Here is a 24,185-nt window from a genome sequence, read left to right as displayed (position 1 = left end):
TTCTGTCACAGCCAGCAGCTGGCTGCCTCTTCAAAGAGTCTGACAGCAGAAAGCATGAAATAAATAGGTTTATTTTTCTCATGTGCTAAGTCTAGAAGGTGAATCCTTGAACACAGATAGGACCTTGGGCCAAATGTGTATTAAAGCAGAGAGAAGAATGAAAGTTTCGTTTGTCAACTTCACTGAGAGCAGAAAATTCACTAGACCTTAAAATTCAACTTAATATCAACAGGATGTCAGGCAAAAGCTGATTCCATTCCTACACGGTTTGAATGTGAAGGGCTGGGGAGGGATGCTCCACATTTCCATGCCTGTAAGCTCCAGGTTGCACGACGCAGAAAGGCCACAGAAGTCAGGGTGGGGAAAACCCCAGGGACATTCCCTGCTGTTAACACTGTGCATGGAAGCCTTACTTGAGCTTTTAGATGAAACACTTCAAGAACTGTCCAAGGATGATTTCTTAGAGGAGAACTACAAATCTACAATGTTTGCTAAGCCCATCACTGTACTGGTTATCTTGGCACAGTTCTATAATGGCTATAGAGCTGTAGAAGGACATAAGCTGGAAGGGACCTTAAAGATCATCCAGTTCCAGCCCTTCGTACAGAAACAGTCTGTGGGAAATACTGGAGTGTTCAAACTGTTTTTCCTCCTTCAATATTAATACTGAAATTCTCCATCCCATGCTTTTGTTTGGATTTAACAGTTATCTTGGGTTTGCAGTGTATCTATATTTCAAAATGACAAGAAATAGAGAAACAGAAAAATATATTGCGTGCTCTGTGACAGCTCACAAGGAAAATCATGGGAATGCAGTCAAGTTTCATATTCACCTCTGTGAGAACTAAATGCCTGAGACCTGATGCTCTATGTGGGTTAATGCAAGCTGATGTCAGTAATCATAGAAACACAGAATTGTCAGGTTGGAAGGGACCTACAAGATCATAGAGCCATAGGGTGGTTGGGTTGGAAGGGATCTTAAAGATCATAGAGCCAAAGGATGGTTGGGTTAGAAGGGATCTTAAAGATCATAGAGCCATAGGATGGTTGGGTGGGAAGGGATCTTAAAGATCATAGAGCCAAAGGATGGTTGGGTTGGAAGGGATCTTAAAGATCATAGAGCCATAGATGGTTGGGTTACATTGGAAGGGTCCTTTAAGAACCAAAGAATCCCAGAAAGGCTGGGTTGGAAGAGACCTTAAAGATCCTAGAGCCATAGGATGGGTTGGGTGGGAAGGGATCTTAAAGATCATAGAGCCATAGGATGGGTTGGGTGGGAAGGGATCTTAAAGATCATAGAGCCATAGGATGGTTGGGTTGGAAGGGATCTTAAAGATCACAGAGCCACAGGATGGTTGGGTGGGAAGGGATCTTAAAGATCATAGAGCCATAGGATGGTTGGGTTGGAAGGGATCTTAAAGATCATAGAGCCATAGGATGGTTGGGTGGGAAGGGATCTTAAAGATCATAGAGCCATAGGATGGTTGGGTGGGAAGAGATCTTAAAGATCATAGAGCCATAGGATGGTTGGTTGGAAGGGTTCTTTTAGACCACAGAGGCAAAGAATCCCCGAATGGTTGGGTTGGAAAGATGCTGAAAGCCATTTCCAGACCTGCCTTGAGCTGGCTGCCTCACAGCTCAGGCTGCCCAGGACCCCCCCCAGCCTCGGGCACCTCCAGAGATGGGCACCCACAGCTCTGGGCAGCGCCAGCTCCTCACTGCCCAACAACCGCACGCCTCCTAACACAGTAAATCACATCTGCTGCCTTATCCTCCCACCATCAGCACTAGTTTTGACTTCTGGGCAGAACTGGGGGCACGTGAAGCTCTCGGGGCTCCCCACAACAGCACGGCAGTACTTACCTTTGGCTTAATCTCTTTTGGAGTGAGGGTGGAGGGCCGCGTGGCGCTGCTGGCCGGGCGCTTGGGAGTGGTGGTGGCAGGAGGGCCCGCCGTGGGGCTGGTGGGCTTTTTGTGGGGGCCAGGAGTGGCAGAGGCCGGCCGTTTGGGGCTGGTGGCGGCCGCCGGCCTGGCTTTCGTTGCCGTGGGCTTTGCTGCTGGTGTGGATGCTGCAGGCTTTATGGGTTGTCAAAAAGCAAAATCCGGGATCGAAAGAAAACACAACAACAACAACAACAACAAAAAAAAAAAGAGCGCATGGTAAAACTGAAAGATCAAGCTGCAGGAACATAAGAAAACGGCAATTAAAATGAAAGAAAAAGAATTAGCTTTCTATTTTCTGAGCCTAACGGAGATGACGACGAAGCAGCTCCGATGCCTTCAGAGCCCAGTGGAGTTCTGCCATTCAGTTTGCTAAAAATTGATTCCAGCGACATCCGAAGCAACAGAAGGAAGCGTTGCTAAAGCTGGGATTAGTGATGGCTGCTCCTGGCATCCAGTCCTGCACGCAGGAAGCAAGATGCTGCTTCCCAAATTACATGCACACGGGGGATGGCAAGCTGTAGATCCGAGCCCATTGGCTCCAATGGCCCGGTGCTCCCTGCCCTGTGCTAACTGCAGGAACGTGGCCGTGCCAAGGGCTGCATGCTGCAGGAGGCAGAGCTCTGCCATGCTTCAGAAGGCGAGGGAATGTGGGGTCCTGAGCAGGACACCTCCGTGCTAACTGCAATGTAATTGCATTGTAAATGCAATGCTGTCAACAAGGAGAGCATGGGCACAGCACACTTGTTACCGAGTATCTTTACCACTTCTGCATGGCAGATGTCAACCTTTGAAATAAAAGCTCACCCTTAATGGTTACACCCTTCCTCAGCCAACTCTGCTACAGGTTGCAACTGCAGAACTGAAGGCGTTTGCTTCAACAAAACGGTTCCCCAGTGGTGGCTCAGAAAACAGAACTCGTGGCTGGGGCTTAAGAAGCAGCAAAGCCAGCAAAGGGAGCCATGGAAGCACAGGGGGTGGAGGTGGGAGGTCTTTGTCTTCTTACCTTTGTCTTCTTCTCGGGGCTCGGGGGCAGCTCCTTGTTGGGGGGTGCTGTGATGTCGTTCCCTGTCACGGCGTCGGCTGCCTTGGGCTCCTCTGGTTTTGCTGGCAAAAAAGAAGAATGGAGATTTCAGTGTGAGCCTTTTTTGTTGGTGTGGTTGGCTGGGCGGTTTGTTTTTTTCCCTATTATTCATCAGCATAACAAGAGGAAACAGAACAGAAACGGTTACAGGTTGGCTATTTTGGGGAAAATACCCCCAAACCAGAACACCCATGGGAAGAACATCCTCCCTGTTACAGGACGAGGCCAACAAACGCTCATCCAATGCCATCAGCATCCAATTGCTCGGCTCGTGGAGCTGCCGAAGGGAACCTCTTGGTTAAGTAAAACCAGCAAACTTTCCCATCCTTCAGTGCTGTTACATTTTGGAACGAAGCTCTGCCATCTCCCAGCACAGAGCGCTGAGCCTTGGGATGCTCATCCCCCATCACCTGCAGTTCAGGCAGAGCCATCAGTGCCGCTTCCCACAACAAGGCGAGGGATTGTCTGCAGCCAAAGGACAGCAGCACAACAACCCCAACAGAGGGACGTTGTTTTCTGTATCTCTGCAAAATCCATGATTCTCTTCCTGTTTTCTCGTTCAGCGGTTCCACAAAGCCCTGGTTTGCAGCTAATCTATGTTGGCTCCCTTCTACTTCTTCTCCCCACCGAATCCCCACTTCTCCTCATCTCTCACCCATTTTACCCGCAGTAACACCAGGACGAGTGCCTGCTGTTGGTAAACGTGCTGTGGAACCACAGCCCTGTGCCCATCCACTCGCACAGAGCTCATCTTGCACAGCTGGGTTTGGAATCTCCCCTCTCAGCCATCAGCCACCACTGGAACGACCTTCCCTCCCTGCGCTGCCATTACTGCTGTTATTTCAGCCCACTCAGTGGTGCACAAAACCTCTCCCTTGATGGCAATTCTAAAGCCACCCGACAGAAGCCGCCCGTCTGCTCGGGATGTGGATTGCTGAAGCTTCAGGATTCCAACTCCAGCAGCTGCCAAGCTTTGCAGTGCATCAGAAGACACTGTTCTATGTTACCTTACCAGCTACAGACCACAGCACAGGACCCCTGCGAGCAGCCCCAGCAAACACACCAAGCAACTGGGTGAGCACAGAGCTCCTACACAACCAGCAGAGCAGAGTTCTTTAATTCAGAACAGCAACATCATCGGTGGATGGAGCTACGCACAGGATGACGGCCCAGGCTATGGACCCACACCTGGGAACAGCACTGAGGATGGGGGAGGGAACCTGGATGGTTGAGGGCTCCACTCATGGCAGCCCCAATAAGGGGGTCCCACCCAATAAGGGGGTCCCACCTGCACACAGCCCCAGGAATGGCAGAGGAACCATTCTGTGCTGCTTCCATGTAATTACCAGCCCAACACGCTCCCCAGCCTGCTTGCTTCCACCCACCCATTAATGAGGAGGGTGCACTCTGCCATCCGGAGCACTGAACCGCCTGGGAATTCGTGCTCGCTGTGGGGGATATTGGGAAAAGCTGCCAAATCTTAATCAGATGTGTTCATTAGTCTGCAAGAGTTACTGAAGAGCCCTTCAGCTCCCCCCATGTGGCAGCAAACCTCAGAAGTACGCCAAGGACATCGGTTCCAAGTGGGCCTCCCTGGAGTGCTGGTGGACACAGGCTGCCCAAGGAGGCTGTGGATGCCCCAGCCCTGCAGGCATTCAAGGCCAGGCTGGATGTGGCTCTGGGCAGCCTGGGCTGCTGGTTGGCGACCTGCACACAGCAGGGGTTGGAGCTGGATGAGCATCGTGCTCCTTTGCAACCCACGCCAGTCTATAGGGCCCTGTGTTATGGAGAGGAGGATGCCCACACCACACGTAATTCCTAACCTGTTGTCCCAAAACCAAGTCCTGCTTACAAGCAGAGTAACCATGGGGAGTTCTCCTAAACATAAGGAAAAAAACCAACCCACCATCCCTAAGAAGAAAGCCCCACAGTACCCTGTGACTTTCACCCTGGAGGCTCCCCAGGCATCCCTGCAGCCTCCCATGAGGCTGCATGTAACCATTTAACATTAGGATGGCAGGATGATGAAGGCTGGAAGGGATGTCTGGAGGTCGTTCAGACCAATTCCCAGCTCAAAACAGCTCCAAATTACAGCAGGCTGCTCAAGGCTTTGTCATGGTGTCCTTTGAGTACCCCAAGGATCCCACACATGGGGCTTCTCCTCCAATATTTGATATACATATAAATGGATGGAGTTTTTTTGCCTACTCGGTTCTCTTCTCCTATCAGAATTCTTACATTTCATCCATACTGCCCTGTTTCATGGATCACGAACTGATGCAGAACAAAACCCCTGGGTGCTGTTTCCCAAGCTCAATGCAGCAACTCATGCAACTACTCCCAAAAATTCATCCTCTGAGTCGAAAGGAACAGAGGAAGACCCCACCATAAAGCACCTTAAGCTCATTTTTGAGGGCCACAAGCAAGCAGCTCTATTTCCTGCTACCACGGTGAGCAAAAGCTCCAAAGTGAAAAGGAAGATAAGTGAGAGTGGTGACCACACACCATGCATTGAGAACATCAGTGCTGCCAGGGCTTTTTTCCTTTCTTTCCTGTTTGTTGGCTGGTTAGAAGCACAGCACGGTTGGCTTGGAAGGGACTGCAAGAGCATCCAGCTCCAACCACAGGCAGGGCTGCCAGCCCCTAACACAGACACAGCTCAGGTGCCCAGGGCTCCATCCAGGGACGGGGCAAAAAGAAGCCAAGAGCTTTTCAGTGGGGACCACAGACTTGGGCAACCCACTCCTGTCCCACCTGCCCCCCTTTATGGGCTCTGCACCCCCTCCCAGGCCTGGGCCAGCTCTGGGGTGGATTTGCAGCCCCATCCCCAGGCAGCTGTGAGCGAGGCCAGGCGCTCAGCCCCAATCCCCAGTGAGGGATATCAGCAGGCTAAGCCGAGCTAAACATCATTCACTGCAACAGCCCCGGAATTCTCATACGGATTAGAGTCATCAACAGCAAATCCATTAAGAGAAACAGATTAAGCAATAAGGCAGTGGCCATCTTTACTCTCTCTAACGTAAACAACCTCAGAATCAAAACCAGCCCTCATTCGATGCTGGTTTTGCCCAAAATATCACACAGGCACGAGCTTTCCTCTTCACCCATCCTACTCACAAAACAGCTCATCGTTAAAGCAGCAATGCAACCCAAAATACAACTGTCTGCTTCTTTCCTCCCCAGAGAATGCCAACCAAAGCGCCTTCTGTGCAGAAGAGCATCTCCCATTGGCACCCACGCAGAAGAGCAGAGCATTTCTTGTCCAAAGAGTGCTTGGGCACAGGCACAGCTGCCAGGGGTTGGGGTCACCATCCAGGTCTGTGCCAGGACTGTGGGATGTGGGCAGTGTGGGGCTGGGTGGTGTCGCATTGGAGATCACTGGGGGCTTTTCCACCCATAACGGTTCTGTAATTTGCTGTGGCACCGGACATCAATGTCATGTTGGGTGTTGTGATCAGAACTGAAGGAGCACAGCTGACATCCTCATGGCCAGCCTGGCCCAGCCCAGCCTGATTTGTTACTATTTCTACATGGGAAAGGAAGCCCTACATCACGAACTGCTCTCCTGCAAACCAGCTGCTTGCTGTATCTACTGCACGGCACAGCCTGCAGTCAGCTTCAGTTAGAGTAACCAACACATGTAGGTGACCCCAAGAGCAATGCCTTTGATTTATTTCCCTGGAAACTAAATGGAAAAAACTACAAAGAGCACAATAACTTTATTGGATGGAGCAAATTCTGCACTGCCCTGCTGCTTCTCCGCGCTCCCCCCACTTCAATGCACTTCCAGAGCTGAACCTGTGCCTCCATGGCAATGGTTCTAAGGAATACATGTGAGCACTGCAACCAACACAACACCTTGGATCACTGAATCACAGAATCCTGAATCACAGAATGCCTTGGATTGGAAGGGACCCCAATGATCACGAAGCTCCAACCCCCCCCCAATGCAGGGCCACCAACCTCCCCATTGCACAGCAGCCCAGGCTGCCCAGGGCCCCATCCAACCTGGCCTCCAACACCTCCAGGGATGGACGGGGCATCACAGCCTCTCTGGGCAGCTGTTCCAGCCCCTCCCCGCTCTCACAGCACACAACTTCCCCTGACATCCAACCTCAGCTTCAAACCATTTCCCCTTATCTTGCTATCCTGCTAATCCCGGACCTGTCTGACTTGGAAGAGACCCTTGAAGGCCATCAGGTCCCACTCCCTGCAGTGAATGAAGACACACACAGCTCCAGCAGTGCTCACAGCCCATGCCCTGACCACGGGTGTCTGCAGGAGATGGGGCACCACCACCTCTCACTGCGACCCATGCAGTGCCTCGCTGCCCTCAGTATAAACTATTTTCTTATCAAACCTTCCTTCTTATCAATCTCCCACATTCATTTCCAGCTCAGCCCCCGACAGACATTGATGCCGTTCTGTGCTTAAGGCTGAACACCAAACCAGGACTTTATGGGACCCTGTATCAGGTTCTGTTCATCACTTATCTCTTGATTTTCCCTTCCATCCTGCAGTCCTTCACTTTCCCTTCCTTCTCATTCAAACCATGATTTCACCCAGCAAGGAACCATGTCAGCAAAGCAGCCACCACGCCGCCAGCATCCCCTGAGCAAACATCATTACTTGGCTACAAGGCAGTGGGGCTGATATTTCCTAAGCCCATCATTAACTTTAATCTATTTAAATATGGGGCGATGACAGCACAGCCTCCCCCAGCAGGGAGGGATGGCTCAGATGGTCCTTTGAACACAAGAACAGCATTCTGCTGCTCCTGGACTGACAGAGGAACGATGCTCACAAAGCCAGGATGGCTTCTTGGATGCACACACACTGGGCTGAGCATTGGGAGCGACAGTCAGGGCTGTCATATCCCAGCAGTGCCTGGGATTGCAGATATTTGAGAGCAAAAAATCTTTGAAATTGGAGGAAATTCAAAGAAAGTAGCAAAAAAAGCAGTGGGGAACGGCATCGCTTTTGTACGGGATGCCATCGGGGCCGACATTTTTGGTATGTGCAAGAAATCACACACTGGCTGCTTCTACAGCGCACATATGAATCAGATCTATTGTTCAGCACAGGAAACAATGCAAGCTCACGCTGTGGCTGGGCTCTGTGGCCAATACTGATGTGATAAGGGAGCACAGCACGGAGTGCCAGTCAGCTCTATCAGCCCAAACCTGCAGCACACTGATGGCACTCTGCCTGTGCCAGCAGAGGGGGAGCGAAAGCTCAGCACAGATTTGGAAGCGTTGCATACACAGCCAAGGAATTTTGCTCTGTTTTCTTTAGCATTCCAACAATTCTTTCTTAACTGTAGATATATGAAGCAAAAACATACATTCTATTGCTTCTACTGCTACATTTTCATAGAGTCATTAAGAATCATGGAATCACAGAACGGCCTGGGTTGCAAAGCAGCACGATGCTCATCCAGCTCCAAGCCCTGCTGTGTGCAGGTCGCCAACCAGCAGCCCAGGCTGCCCAGAGCCACATCCAGCCTGGCCTGGAATGCCTGCAGGGATGGGGCATCCACAGCCTCCTTGGGCAACCTGTGCCAGTGCATAAAACCATTAAGGCTGAAAAAGACCAGGAAGGTCACCAAACCCAACCAAATTTTCTTCCAGCAGAGAATAAATCCAGAGCGGATTTCTTAGCGAGGCTCTGCACAAAGCAAACCTGACCTGCCTGAGCCCTCGCTGCTCCTTTTGGGGCAGGGGATGGAGCAGTCACTCTCACTGCCGTGCCTAGGAGAGCCCAGCCAGCTCTGCCAGCACCAGCTCACACTCAAACCTGTGCCCTAAGGTCCATACATCAGCTTTTAAAACACAGAGGAAAGAACTTCCAAATGGGACGCTTACATCTCGGTGCTACGAAGCGATCATCCAGCAAAGGCAAGCCAAGCAGAAGGCCCTGCACGTCCCCAGCTTTCAGTGACCTTTACATTGCTGGTGCTCAGCCCCCCAGGGGAAAACACATCAATCCACTCAAAACCATTTCTTATGCCTCTCTGCCTAAAAGATGCTGCACATCTGTTCTGAAATGGCCTGATGGGACGGGCAGCCCAGGCCCAGCATAAACCTGTGTGTCCAAAGCAGGAGCAGAGGACCTCTGAAGGTCCCTTCCATCTCAAAAGGTTCTACAATTCCACGATTCCTCACCAACAACACGGGCTGTCCCTGCAAATAACCCTCAGCATCAGCAGACCCCAACAGCACAGAAATTCCCTAAAGTGAAAGGTCCAAGGCATTTTCCTGCTCCCATTTTACCCTGACATCACTGCTAATCACGGCTGAGCAGTCCAGAAGCGCAGATCCTCTTATGCCCCAACCTGACCCCTCTGTCAGCAGTGGGACCTGCTGGCTCCTGTGGGTCTGTGACAACCCCATTAACCCCTTCAGGACGGATGTCTGCACCCACAACAACCAGAAGTGATGCTGCTTCACCACAGGGCTGCCAGGAAAACTCGAAATCTGCATGCCAACTAGACCATAATGAGTAAGGTAAGAGAAGGGGAGAGGGGGTGGTGTGTCAGAGCTGGGAGGTTTGTGGGTCTGGAGGGAGCCCTGGGACCTGAAGCACCTCGAGGAAATCATAGGATCAGAATCACAGAATGGTTGGGTTGAAGGGACCTCAAAGATCGTCCAGTTCCAACTCCTAGGTGCAGGACACCAAACCAGGCATCAGATCAGGAAATGAGAGACGAGTAAAGGGCATTAGAGACAGAACACAACCGTGCTGAATGTGGTTACTGAGAGCTGGAAGGAAGATCAGAGCATCTTGGGGGCTGCCACGCTCCTGGGGTCACTAAGCAGCCATTGGGTGTCAGCAGCACACCACGAACCATGGCCAAACCCATGGCACAGCACCTGCCCTGCTCTGCGTGCCATGGCACAGGGGCAGCCCAGCACCCCTCCAACAAGCATTCCAGAGCCCCTCTGACCTGTGCTGCCTTTCTCTGCGTGCTGTCACCCTCCCCTGTCACAGCAGGCATCGCAACCTCAAGTTTCTGGGATTCCTCCTCTGAAGGCTGAGCACAAAGAGTCACTGGTGCCAGAATTCCATTGCAATCTTCTGTCTTTCCTTCCCCAGGAGAAAGAGATTTTCTTTCTCCTTCCCATGAATGCTCCTTAGCACAAACTACAAAGAGGGAGTGCACCAACCCTCCTCCCATCCCACATCTGGGTGCAGCACGGGCTGAGACTGGCAGAAGGGACAGGGATGCTGTTCCAGGCTGGAGAGCAAAGATTAACCACAATTCTCCCAAATTGTACATCTGAGAAGACTGATCTCATTCACACAAGCACCACCACAAAGCTGCTGTTGCCACCCAGCAATAGGGAAAGCTCTGTCAGAGCCGGGTGCTGGAAAAGGGGCTGCAAAAGGCTGCAGGAATTCCATCCTGAGTTCCAGCACAGAAGTACTTATGAAGAGCTGAATGACAGAAACCATTCCACACACAGACTTTTGTTCATCACCTTGGATAAACAGCACAGGGTGCCGAAGGCTGAGCTGAAAAGGGCATTGCTCAGCCACCTGGGGAGAAGCTGACAGGTTTGAAATCCCACCCTCACTGAAATGCACACTGCAGGATGCGAAGTCTATGTGGGCTCCCAGCTACCACTAAAGCAGTGAGCTGCTGAAGTGTTTCTCCATTTTCCTCCACCCAAACATCCACCTTTTGTCCCCAGCACCAGCCTCCAACCAGTGCCATCCCTCCAGGTGTGTGAACCTCTCCTCCCACAGCCCGGACTCAGCGAGCTGCTTCCTCTTCCTGTCTGTGTCACAGAATTACAGCATCACAGCAAGGTTGAGTTGGAAGGGACCCCAAGGATCACGAAGCTCCAACCCCCCACCAATGCAGGGCCACCAACCTCCCCATTGCACAGCAGCCCAGGCTGCCCAGGGCCCCATCCAACCTGGCCTCCAACACCTCCAGGGATGGACGGGGCATCACAGCCTCTCTGGGCAGCTGTTCCAGCCCCTCCCCGCTCTCACAGCACACAACTTCCCCTCACATCCAACCTCCAGCTGCCCTCCCTCAGCTCCAAACCATTTCCCCTCGTCCTGCTGCCATCTCCCCTTGCACAGAGCTGACTCCCCTCCTGTCTGCATCCTCCCCAGGGAGGGAAAAATTAGCAACATACCATCACGTGGCGAATCCTGCTTGGGAGTCAGAGTGCTCCGCGCATCGCTGACCTCAATTTCTTTCCTTTCCAGCGGAGCAGCTTTGCTGGATTCCATCTCGGCGCTTTTGCTTTTCGGAGGCTCAGCGCCGGCAGCTCCCCCGGTGGCATCTCTCTTCTCCCCCTTCCCCTCCTCCCTCCCTCTGTCGAGGCAGCCCATCTCAGGGATTTGCTCCAGCTTGCTGTGATACGCACTGGGGCTGCTCAGCTCCGCGCTCCTCTTTCTTCTTGGAGCTCGGCTCCTCGGCCGCGCACTCGGGGTGCTCCCTTATCACCAAACTGGGCAGCTCCGTGCCCAATCCGACGCCGGCCGCCTGCTCTTCTGCCACCGTCATTGACCTCTTGATGGCAGCGCTCTGCTTCCTGGCCGTGGGGCTGGAGCACTGGCTCAGGCTGCTGCTGGGGGACAGCAGCCCGGTGGCCACGTCTTCGCGGAGCACCGGCTCCGGGTACTTGTCAGCCAGGTTGAGGGTTAGGGGCACGGACAAGTGCGAGCACTCGGACATGGCACGCCTCATCGCCTTCCTTTGCTGGGCAGCTCTGTTCAGAAAACCATCATCTGCACAGCTCAGCTTCTCCTCCATCTCTTCTTCCATCTCTTCCTCCATCTCGGCGGCGTTACTGAAGTGACTTTTGGAGTCATCTTGTGCCAGCTCCACAGTGGTGGTTGGGGGCTCCATCTTCGCGGCGGTCGAGGAAGAAGGAAATCCACTCTGCACATAGTTGTCATTAACCACCCCGACCACACAATAGCTGGGGGCTCCATCTTTTTTCACGGCTGCTTCTTTACTGCCCGAATCATTAGGCAGGACAGGGTGGAAATTGGGGTTCCAGACGCTGACCTCCTGCTCCTTGGTGCTCTTACCGGGATCGCTCCCCGGCACGGACAGAGGGCTGGACTCTGCCTGGCTCCGGCTCTCCACGCCAGCCCTCCCGGCTGCCTTCTCCTGGTCGGTGATGGCTGTGGTTTTGCCCAGCCCAGGGCACGGTTTCTCAGCTCCTGTTGGCCCCACGTGGAAATCGGTCGTTTTGGGGTTTGCAAAGCTCCCCTCGGCCGAAGGGAACGCGTCGGCGATCAAAGACCAGCTCTCAAGGTGACCCGCAGCCGCCTGATACGCTTTGCCTTGCACCTCAATTTCTCTTTTGTCTTTCTGAGCTATTTTTAGCTCTTTGTCTAATTTGCCTTCAAAGAAGCACAGCTTGTCCTCATCCGTGAAACCGGCGTTCTTAACCAGCCCGTCCTTCATCGGTCCCCCCGAGTTCACATTCAAACCAATCTCATTCAGCTTCCCCTCCGTCCTCTGCCATTCGAATTCCGTTTTCCCGAAGTCTTTCGGGGTCTCCATGCAGCGGAAAGCTTCCGAGAAGCTCTCAGTCTTGCCCTTGCACAGCTGGCTGTATTCAGACAGGGCAGCGGGCTGCTGGTTGGAGAGAGACATCTCTGGAGCTCGGCGTCTCCCGGCGCTGTGCGGCTCAGCCCGGCTGCGATGCTGCGCGTGCCCCCGACTCACGGCAGCTCCCTCCCGTCCCCCCGCCCCTCTCCCACCCCTTCCTGCCCACCGCAGCCTCTCTCCCAACCGCTGCCCGCCCTCCCCTGTGCTCCTCTTTGGCTCTGCACATTTCCGTAGCGGCGGTGGGGCTGTGGATGGATGCTCGCAGGGTCTCAGAGCTCTCGGGGAGAGGATTTTCTAAGACCAGCGTTTCTGGCAGCTGCACGTTGCTGGAAATGGTGCCTCCTCCTTTTCTTCCACCGCGCTGTGTTACGATCGGTGCCTTTACAATCATTAATTCCCACTGATGAGCCGCTCTCAGGAATACCAATGAATGAAGGTCAGCGTTTTCCTCCCCTGGAACAAACCCTAAACCCACACAGGAGTTCATCCTGAGCACAGCACAGCCGTGACCTCCAGCAGAGGGGCTTTGTTTGCAGCCAACGTTAACGCGTGCTTTTGGACTCGGTGACCACCGTGCTGCTGCAGGGAGGACTGTGGGGTTCACACAGCACCAATGGCACTGCTCCTATGGGCAAGCGGGCAGAGCTGGGCAGGACCTCATCCCAGACAGCAGAGGGTTTGTAGTTTGCAGTACCACAAGCCAGACTTCTTATTTCCCTCATTTAAATTAAAAGAAAATAAAACATACTGGATGATGCTTCGGACCTGCCTGGCTTCCACTGCCCTGAATGCACACCGTGCTCAGCCTGGCTCCACGCACAGCCCCACACCTCCCCACGCTTTGTGCCCTCACTGCAGCTCCCCGGTTCCACGGAGGACCCCCTCCCCACCATCACCACCACCACCACTCCTCCCCAGCACCCACCCAGGGCAGCTCCCCCAACGTCTGACTGAGCACAGAGTATTTTTACAGCCTGTGCTACGCCCCCTGAATTGAACCTGCTGAGAAGCATTGCCATCCACACACCCAGCCGCTGCCGGCGGAGCTCCGGCGTTAAGACAGTGCTATATTTAAAAACAATGACTAAGGAGCTGTAAGTTATATACATCTTCCACAACACCCTCTAATTAACCAGAATACTTCCACCCACAAGCTCCACTGCTCAAAAGGCCTCCACAGCTTTTATTTTAAAAATAAAATATTCGTGGGTATCTTCCACTTGAAATGGGAGCTCGGCTCGAGGCTTGCATTTGCTCTCTTAACTGAGGTGGGATTAATGTTTGCAAGCACTTCCTCACTCGGAGCATGGTCCCAAAAATGGAAGAGCCCTGAAGCCATCTGGTTCCATCTAAGTGCTGTTACACAGAATCACAGAACGGTTGGGTTGGAAGGGACCCCAAGGACCACGAAGCTCCAACCCCCCACCAATGCAGGGCCACCAACCTCCCCATTGCACAGCAGCCCAGGCTGCCCAGGGCCCCATCCAACCTGGCCTCCAACACCTCCAGGGATGGACGGGGCATCACAGCCTCTCTGGGCAGCTGTTCCAGCCCCTCCCCGCTCTCACAGCACACAACTTCCCCTCACATCCAACCTCCAGCTGCCCTCCCTCAGCTCCAAACCATTTCCCTCGTCCTGCTGCCATCTCCCCTTGCACACAGCTGACTCCCCTCCTGGCTGCAGGCTCCCTTCAGGCACTGCAGGCTGCACTGAGGTCACCCCGCAGCTTCTCTTCTCCATGCTGAACAAGCCCAGCTCCCTCAGCCTGTCTTTGCACGGTGCCCCTACCACCTCCCTTCTCATCCACAATGCTCAGCTTTTAGCAAGAACCAGTTGGCCAATGCACACAGCGCGGGGCCAGCAGCCCCATTCCAGAGCTTCGGACCCCATTCTTCCTAAAAAGTTCTGCAAAGTTTTTGTTTCCTTCATCATTATAGCACTAACAGTGTTGGGCAATGGAAGACACGCAGGAAAGGATGGGGGGATGGCCAGACAGTGCGAGGCCTTGGAGGGCTTTAGAAAGAACCACCTCATGTGGGGCAGGGCTCCTGCTAAGATCTGTTGGACCAGCAGGGTGTTAGACTGCTGGGCAGGAAACCCACCCACTGCTTTTTCACCCTTGAAGGAAGGGTTATTACCCTTCAAACACCAAATCTGGGATTTCCCCACCCACGTGGTTCTCCACCATCTTCCTTGTCGAGAATACGACACAAAATGGCAGCGCAACCCATGGTGGGAGCTGAGGAGTGGGGGAGGCCTCAGTGCAGCTCTTGGCACCGTGCCCTGCAGGGTCCCACACGTGCTGATGCCCTCCCTGCAGGGGAGGACTCCCCAGGGAAGATGTCCCACGTCCCTCCAAAGGCCTCCAACCGCTCCACAGCTCCCCGTGCAGCCGCACTCCGTGGCTGGGAGCACTGATGGCAGCGCCCGCCCCGCGGCTCCCAGCCCTGGCAGATGGATCAGCGCAGTGCTTCTATTTTTGCTCCACTCCTGAAGCTATTACTGATCCCTCCTAATGCCTTTGCTGCTTTCCTTTTTTTTTTTTTTTTTTTCCTAATCTAACACAATCATTTCTGTGCAGTCCTTTGCGCCGGTTTCTAAGGCAACATCGCTTTCCAGGATGAGCTCCTCCTTGCCAGCGTCTCCAACCAACATCATCTCTAATTAAGCATCATTACCAATAACAGCTGGTGATCAGGCTGACCGGCCCCATCCCTCACACACCGCTGCCAGGCACACTTGCAGGGCTGTGAACTCACACACCTACTGGGACCCCCATGCTTTCATCACGCAGGCAGGACCTGTAGCGTGCCCTGGTGCTCACACCCCTCATTTATCCCCCACAAAACCTGTCTGAGAGATACAAAAGTGAAGCAGAACGCTCAGCATCCAGCCATCACAGCTTTGAACCACGAGGCGTGGAGCCACGCTCAGCACAGGCTGACTGCTTCCAGGGCAGGACGTCCACAGCCCAAATTCCACTCGGAACAGAACACGACAGTGAGGCTGGGAGGAGCCTTCAAACATCACAGAACGGCCTGGGTTGAAAAGGACCACAATGATCATCTGGTTTTGACCCCCCAGCATCATCCACACAACTGCAGTTTACTTTGGAGCTTGCACACGGAACCATCGCACAGTTCGGGTCGGAAGGGACCCTTAAAGGCCACCTGGTCCCACTCCATGCAGTGCACAGGGGCACCCACAGCCCCATTGGTGCTCAGAACCCACCCCCTGTCCTTGGGTGCCTGCAGGGACACAACCTTACAGGAGCACATCCTCATAGGAACACCTTTGGAGCTACAAACTGACAAACAGCACACAGAGGGGCCTCTGGATCCCTAGCAGCCTGCTACATTGCCTTCTATATTCACCTCTTCATTAACACTGGAACTGATATCCCCAAGAACAGAACTGAATACACACCGGTGCTTTTTGGAGGAAAAGGAGATAAGAGCAAAGTTCTCTTGTTGCTTCATAAACACGTTTAGGGCTGACAGGAGAACTGGCTGGTGCCATTGCCTTGCTTCCACCTCCTACAACTACCTGGGATAATTAGCAAATCATCAAACACAGCTCATGGCCCCACAGGGGAGCACAACCCAAGGCTTCATTAACGTGGTGTGATGTTATCCTGATAGTTAAGAAAGCACCGTTACAGAGCAGCTCTGTTGTTAAGGACACGTCCCCAAGCACAAGGGTGGCAGCCCAGCGCGTTCCGTTCCTCGTTAGGACAAACCCAATTACAGCCTGGGGTCCCACAGGAGAACTGCAGCCCCTGTAGGGATGAGGGGGGACTGTGGAAGCACTGAACTCTGATCATCAGCTGCCCCCAACGTCCAAGGGCACAAAGCAGTTTTGCAGAAGAATCTGGGGCAGCTTTTACGTTGGCAACAACAAAAACGAGAAGCCGAAACAGATGCAAAAGATGCACAACAGATCAAATTCAAACTGCACGAGCAGAGCTACATCCTGATGTTTCCTCACTTTAAATCGCTGTTGAAATTAAAAAATATTTTAAAAAATATATACAGAAGTTTGTAGGGAGAGTTAATCCACGACACACAACTTCATCAGCAAGAAATCTGCAGCATCACTGTTGCCATGGCTCCCCAGGGAGCCGTATCACCGAGCCCAGACCTATTTTAGCAGTTCATGCAGGAGCTGATGCATTTTGGAGCGTCGTCCTGTTATTCTAGAACACAGTGTGAGACTTCAGCCTGTCTCTGAGGAGATTTCAGTTACCAAACCTCAGCAGAAGACTGTCCAGAATATCCACATTATTCTGGTCACGCATCACTGTTCGCCCCCTGGGGCAACAAAGCAGCTCCCGTGTGCAGATGGTCCAACTCAGGATGTGTTATTCTATGATTCTCTGTTAGATGTTGCCAAGTGTCAGCTTCACAGTCCCACCTAACACACAGAGTGCTGCCCATGGTCTGCTGAGTATCTTAACAGGAGAATGAAGCAGCAGGTAGAAGGCAAGTACTACCCAAGTAAAACCCACAGCCCCATCATCAACCACGGCCCCACTGGTGAGTACAAACCTTGGCTCCATCACCAACCACATCCCATGGCCCCACCATCAAGCACAACCCATGGCCCCATTGCTGAGTACAATCCCTGACCCCATCAGCATGTACAGCCCACGGCCCATCAGCCTCATGAACATTTGGACAACCACACCATCTCTTGGCTCTCTTCAACTCCTTCTCTATCCAGCAAAGCAGCACATACGTTCATGGTCTTGAATCTCAACACTTTCCCTTCCCTGATATCCATTTCTGACTTGCATTCAAGTGATGCATGCCCTCACTCATCCTCTGATGCAGCCTAAGGCAATCTACACCCCTCATACTCCACATGGGGACTCAGCTCAGGCATCGCTGCCCTGTTGCCACTCACTGAGCAGCAGCAGAAGGAAACGGAAGAGCCCCTGCTGCACCACCTGCATTTACCTGATGTGCTCCTCCAGTTCCTTTTTTGCATGGGTCTCCTACCAGGACAGCACCCCATTAGCAAGGAAAATAACAACTTCCAGCAGATGATGGAAAGGTTAGACACACACACACATCTCTATAAAAAGGATGACGCTGTCTTTAGCTTCCCAATTTTGTAGCATCATGCACCAAAGAACATTACTTCTGCAGGCACAAGTTCATGCAGAGAACACCACTTCCACCAAAATAGAACTACTTTGGGTTATGCAACGCTCATTAAAATTACAGAACCTCTCCACAACCTGACCAGCATGTTAAGGCGCACTCGAGCTCGACGGTTGTTAAGTTAGTGACTGCATCATGCAAACTGGCAGCGAGGAACTCTGCAGGAACAGACCCAACTTCCACGCCTGATGACAAGGCAGAAGGATTGGGGATGAGGCACCCGACCTCTGCGATCCCCAGACACCAATTTCTCCCGAGGAAGGCTCGGGCTGAGCAGAAAACCCAGGGTGTTATTTGACATACCATCTGTATCGTGACTACAGCCTCCGTTCTGAAGTTCCCAGGAACTTCCTTTCACTCTGTGAAATTAATGCCATCTGTTCCTCGGTCAGCAGCCAGGCAAACAGCACCAACCCCTCCAGTCCATCCTCAGCGGAGAGTCCCAAAGCCCATCAGCGCGGGGTTCTGCTGTTCTGCTCTGCTCCAGCACAGTGGTTGCTCTGGCAGGAGGTGCTTTGTACAGAGATGCTCGAGGCGCCTTCAGGCAAAGCCACAGACCAGCTGCAGGAGGGGAGCAGATGGCTGCGCTTGGCCCGGAGGGGCATTAAAACCAAACCCCATAACGTGACAGCGAGAGGGAACGTTCCCTGCCGTGGGAATGTGCAGCTCCTGCCCTTTGGTGGCACCGATGCTGCGCAGTGACGGCGACGGCTCACTGCAGCATCCCACACGGATGCCACTTTTGGTCTCCGGTGAGGAGAAGCTAATGGAACTTAACACCGAGAAGTGCAAGTTTGCTTCAAAATTCAGAGTGCTACAAAATTTATACGGAAAATCAACTCGGAACGAATTAAAAAATCATCGAGTTCTGGAACTCAGACCGGACTGTGAATCTTTTAAGGTTTGGGAATTAGCACTGTGCGCCAGGCAAGCAGAACCAGCAGCCTTTTAGGATCAGCCAACACACCGCTCATGCCCCGCTCGCTGGTGCCACCGAGGATTAAGGTGACGTGGTCATGCCGCCGAGCAGCGATGCTCGCACGCAAGCTCCAGGTTTTGCTGCCAGCCCATCACACGCACACACCTTTGCCTTGCCTGGGCCGGCTCACAGCGCTGCCTCTCAGCTGCCTCTGCTTCTCCCCATCCGGAGCAGCGGGCCGGGCCGGCAGCGCGGGCTGCCCTCTGGCCTTGGTGGGTCTCATGTAGCCCTTCAGCTGCTCCGCGCCTTTCGCTCGCTCTTTCTTTGCCTCTGGGGCAGCTCTTGGGTCAGGTTCTTCTTGTTCCTGAGCAGGGCGGGCTGCTCCAGCATCGCCTTCTGCGGTTCGGCGCTGAACGTCGCCGCCATCCTCGGGGTGGGTGTGGGATGTTGGGGCAGCAGTCGGACCCGCAGCAGCCGCCTCCGCTTCAGCTCCCCACCCAGGCGGGCGCTGGCCGCTCTCCATGGCTGCACCCACGCCGTTCCCCCCGCCGTCCTTCCCCATCAGCCCTTCCACTGCAGCCTGCAACGCTCCGTTCCCAACTGCCACAGGACCCTTCTCCCCAGAGGGGAACCCTCCTTCTTCCCCCACCCCTCGGGCACCGCCGGGTGCTGGGCAGTGCTGTGCGTCCACCTCCTCCCGGGGAAGGGCAGAGGCAGTGCTGGCACCGCTTTGCTTTTTATCAGTCCCTTTATCATCCGCCTTCACCACAGGAGAAAGCAGAACTTCATCCTTTCTTGACCGAACGCCTCGCTGTGCTGAACGAGCAGAAGAAAGCGGTGCATCTGCCTCCAACCCGCACTGGGCAGCGGGCTCTTTGGCTCCATCCTCCCCTTTCTTTGGCCCCTCTTCCCCAGGCTCTTCGTGCCCCACACCCACGGGTTGCACAGGCAGTGTTTGGCTGCACACCTCCTTCCCATCGCCGGATCCGGGCTCCTTGCTGCTCTCCTCCACTGCCACTCCAGCTGAAGGCAGCCCCCCATGTGCCCCCCAGGCCAAGGACTCCACGTGGTTTCCCTGATTATCCCAAAGCGTTTGAGGGCCGATGGGGAAACTAATATTTCTGTTCTCATCTACAAAGCCCATTTCTTCCATCCCAGACTCCATCTCAGGCCCCACGGGTGGCTGCTCAGGGCCAGCCTTGGGCTTTTTGCCTCCTCCCTCGCTACCTCTCTTTTTAGATCTCTCGGATGAGCTGCGATCCACCTTTGCAGGATGCTCTGCACCAGGAAGGCTGACTGCCCTGCTGCCAGGGGGAGGACACAACTCCACTCCTGTGCTGGGCTCCAGGAGGAGCTCTGGGCCAACCTCTGCCCCTTGGCATCTCTCTTTATCCCTTGTGCTCAGCTTCTCTGGCTCCAGAGGTACAGCAGCAGCTTGTGCTTTAGTAGCATCACTCGTGTCACCTGGCAGACCTACTGAAGCACTGAAATTGTTCTCTTTAGGCTGAACTTGTTGAGCATTTCCCACCTCTCCACCCACGGCAGGGATAATACCCAGACCTGGTGCTACAGACTGCCCACGGCCGCCCTCAGCCTCTCTGCCTTTCGTCCCTCTGCCTTCTTCCTCAGGTCTGTCTGCCTCCATCTCCGCGGTGGGACCACGTGCCATCACTGTGTCTGCCCTGTGCTCTGCTGGATGGACATCTGCCTCCTTGCACTTAGCACTGCGCCACGTTTCATTAGCATCGCCTATTTCTGGCTCTGTTTTATGGCCTGGAAGAACTGGCTGATGAGAGGAACTCTGACCCTCTCCTTCGGGCTTTTCCAGCACCTCCTTTGCTACAGCTGTCACGTTCTCCAGCAAAACCCCTCTTTCAGAACCAGGCACCTTCTCTTTCCCAGAGGCCATTGCCTTCATTTCCCCAGTGCCCTTCTCTTTGCTTGGAAGAGCTCCCACCCCAGTGTCCAGGACAGCCGTCAGCCCAGAAGGCCCTTTCTCACTCCTTTTCCTTTTCCCATCACTACACCTTTTCCTACGTTTGTCTGCATCAGAACCCACCCCAACCCATCCACCTGGAGAAGCATCTCCAGCCTCTCTGCCCTCACCCACAACATTGACCTCCTTTGTTTTGCTGACGGTGTCAGCCACGGCGAGATGCTTTGTATCATCTCTCCTACCCGCTGGAAGGAACTGTTGGCCCAAAGCCCCCAGCTCAGCCATCTCACATTTCCCAGCATTTTCTCTGGGCTCCTCTGTTACTCCCTCAATGGGCCTTTGTGCTGCACTTACATCCAACGTGTTCTCCTGGAAGCACACAGCGGTGACACAGCCCCTCTCATGGCTGACCTCTTGAGCTGTGCCAGCTCTGTCAGGAGAGCTATTAAGGCCCATCTTACTCTCCACAAAAGGCTGCTGGAAAAAGCTTTTTTCTCCTTTTTTACTCCTCCCATCGTTACCTCTCTTTTTGGGCTTGTCTGCCCAGTGTCCCCTGGCAGAATAACCTCCCTCCCTGCCTTTATCAGGGAAAGGCCTTTCCCTCATCACCTCCCCCATCCTCACTCCATCAGTGCCCACATCCTCCAGACCCTCAGAGAAACCTCTCACTTTTCTGCCTTTCCCTTCACTGCGCTTTTTTTTAGGTCTGTCCATCCCGTGTGCAACACCGAGGTCTCTTCCAGTCTGCTGCTCCTCTGCAATAAACCCATTCCCTTTGTTTCTGTCAGGGGAATACGCTGCTGTACCTCCGCGTGCTGCCTCAGCAGGAGCAGCTCTGCCTTCCATTTGAGCTGGCTGCTCAGAACCATCAGCCTTCCTGTTCTGCAGAGCAGAGCCTTCCTCGGGGTTCTGAGCCATTAATGGTGTAACAGACACTTTGGTGGCATCTGCTGGGCTCTTCAGGACTCCCTCAGAACTACTTAAGCCAACAGCCTCGCGCTCACTGGGGGATGCCAGCTTAGCTCCATCTGCTGCCCTTGGCTTGTTGGGAAGCAGGGTGGATGGGGCTGGAGGAGGTGCCTGGAAGGATCCATTGCTCAGCTCTTTGTTTTGCTCACCACTCTCCTGCGCTGCTTCTCCCAGTGACCCATTGGAAGCCTGAAGCTCGCAGCTGGTGTCACTGGGTGCTCTGTGCTTGGGAGGTACACCCTTAGCATCCTTACCTTTATCAGAAGGGAGAATTTGGGAAGGTTTAATCTCTGAAGGAGTTTCTACCTTGCTTGTATCGATGGCTGCTGAAGGAGATGCCTTCAGCTCAGCCCTCGCTGGCTCCCCACCCTCCCTCTTCCCATCTCTATCAGGAAATCTTCCCACAGACGTGGCTGGCACCTCTGCTGCTATGGGCTCCCCCACCTCAGCCTCTCCTCTCTGCTCTGAGGGCACCTTTCCTTTCCCTTCGCACTGCACCATCGAGCTGTCAGCTCTCATTTCCTCTGCTCTCGTGATGTCTCTGTTTTTCTCATCCAGCACTGATCTGAACGGCGCGCTGCTCTTGGTGCCCTGCCGGCCCGGCGCTGGCACGACACGGCCCTTTGGATCATCCAGGACGTGACTCCCAGTCATTACTGCAGCATCCTTTGGCACATCTGAAGCTCTGTTTCCTGAGGCAACCAACAGCTCCGCATGCGCGCTGGGCCCAACGGCTGCTTTTTGCACCTCAACAGCTAACGGAGAACTCTTAGGAGCTCTGCAGACCGCCGTGTTTTCATCCCAGAACTCCACGGCTCTTGGCAGATGGTTCCTCCTTTGCTTCGGTTTCTTTTTCTTCTTCTTGCCCATGGCCAGAGCTCCTTCCACATCCCAGCTCTCCCGCGGCGCATCTCTGCAGCTCTGCCTGAGCTCTGGGAGAGGCTCCGCCGCCCTCCTGGCTGCAGCCGTGCCATGCAGGGCAGCTCCGGCAGCGCACGGCAGCTCTGCAGCACAGCGCTGCTCTGCTCCAGGCTCAGAGCTCTTCTGCTGCGGGGGACCTACGGGGCGCTCCTCTGCTCCATCTGCAGTGGGCAGCAGGGCAGGCTGCGCTCGGCCAACCCCGCGTCCACTCGGTTTGTTAGCTTGCCTCATTTGTGCAGGAGGCGGACCTGGAATACAGGAAGCCTGCTCAAACATCAAAGCGACCATTGGCTGCAATCAAATACAGAGGTACAGTTGCAAACGCGACTTCAGCTCTCCAGCAGGAGGTCAAAGTCCTCGGTGGGGCTGGGAAAGGCGTCTCTACACAGCAAACAGTTTAAACTGTTAGCGATAAACTCGTCGGTGCTGTTTAAAAATGCACAACTGCCAATACGTGCTCTGACCCCACTGAAGAGCACTGGCTCTTGTAAGGACACCTCATCTCTCGCTAGGACTGCATTAAGGACCTGCGTTGTCTCAGCACAACATCACAGATAGGCTTCTTATCTCTCTTACGGGCAGCCTTCCATCGTGTAAAAATAGAGCTTTGGAGGGAAGAGGAGCCTGGGGGGGAGGGCAGCAAGGAGCTACGGCCCCAGCACCCACAGAGCAAGCAGAAGTCATCTGCTGTGCTCAGCTCTAAGCAGCACCAGGTTTCCTTAGCTACCGCTTCAAGGGAGCATCCATCATCTGCCAGCGAGCCCTGGGCCACAAATCAGCCTCCAGCCACACGTGCAAGCAGTGACGGCTCACTGGAGGGGCTGCGTTAGTGGAGCAGGGAAAAAATCACCTTCTCCTTTGGTTAATTACAAAATCCAATTTGGAAGGAGGTCTTCACTGGGAGTACTGCAATAAGAGTTAATGGTTCGTTTAATGCCAAAAAAAACAACCCTAAAAATAAAATGGTGGTAATGGCAAAAAGATGGCGAGTTCCTGTACTCTACAACTGATACAAGGCAGTGGTGGTGATAAATCAATAGCAGCAGCCACACGTGGGCTCTTGGTGCCATGAACAAGGAGGGGAAAAGAGAGGGAGCACAGCAAACAGAGGCAGAGTGCAAGCAGAACCTCTGAGGGATGCAAAGAACCACACAGCTCATTGGTGCAAAACCTTTTTTGCTTGCTCAGGTGGCAGAGCAGTCAGCAGGAAAAGGTGAGCGGCTCCCAGAGGACATTTCCTTCCTAAAAGCAAAGTGCTGTTTATGTTCTACCTGCAGGCTCTCGCAGGGCTGCTTCTTGCGGGGGCTCCGTGTGCTGGATGTGGTTCTGCTCAGCCTCCTCCTTCCGTTGCTCCATTGCAGGCACATCCACAGCAGTGACACTCTGCTCTGAAGGGAGCTCTTTGTTTTCTAGTGCTGTGTCTCCTTTTGTTTCTACTGGAACTGAAATTGAAAAGAAAAATTGAAATACAAAAACACACGACCAGAATATTTCAGCCTTAGTGAATACAGAAACCATCAGCTCAAAAAAAGCTGCTGGGAAGGGTTTGGGTTCTATTTCACTTTTAGCAGGGATGAAGATGATAAGGTCTGATAGCTGGCCATGTATTATCTCCCCACGATCCCATGTCAAGAAGCAGTTTTATATTTTGGCTGATGGGCCAAGG

The 24,185-nt window shown here is 53.6% G+C and overlaps 1 protein-coding gene across 10 annotated transcripts in view; it reads right to left on the bottom strand.

Annotated features, from left to right (window-relative positions):
• Window positions 1-24,185, bottom strand: part of MAP4 (microtubule associated protein 4) — a 114,864-nt gene that overhangs the window by 15,479 nt on the left and 75,200 nt on the right. For 8 of the 10 annotated variants that reach the window (XR_008209370.1, XM_052695007.1, XM_052695012.1 and 5 more), the window contains exons 12-15: window positions 23,791-23,961; window positions 18,859-22,767; window positions 2,948-3,048; window positions 1,864-2,076 (exon numbers count right to left, since the gene is read on the bottom strand). Coding sequence is in view for 9 of the 10 variants with exons in the window: in XM_052695007.1 (XP_052550967.1) it covers window positions 1,864-2,076; window positions 2,948-3,048; window positions 18,859-22,767; window positions 23,791-23,961 (4,394 nt within the window). In the remaining variant the exon portion in view is untranslated. The remainder of the gene's footprint in view (window positions 1-1,863; window positions 2,077-2,947; window positions 3,049-18,858; window positions 22,768-23,790; window positions 23,962-24,185) is intronic. The other 2 variants (XM_052695013.1, XM_052695016.1) reach the window with 2 other exon arrangements.

The sequence above is a fragment of the Tympanuchus pallidicinctus genome, unplaced genomic scaffold (assembly GCF_026119805.1).
Source record: "Tympanuchus pallidicinctus isolate F22 unplaced genomic scaffold, pur_lepc_1.0 scaffold3, whole genome shotgun sequence".
Classification (NCBI taxonomy): Eukaryota; Metazoa; Chordata; class Aves; order Galliformes; family Phasianidae; genus Tympanuchus; species Tympanuchus pallidicinctus.
The sequence above is the reverse complement of the archived record's forward strand: the minus strand, read 5'-3'. Positions and strand labels throughout refer to the sequence as shown.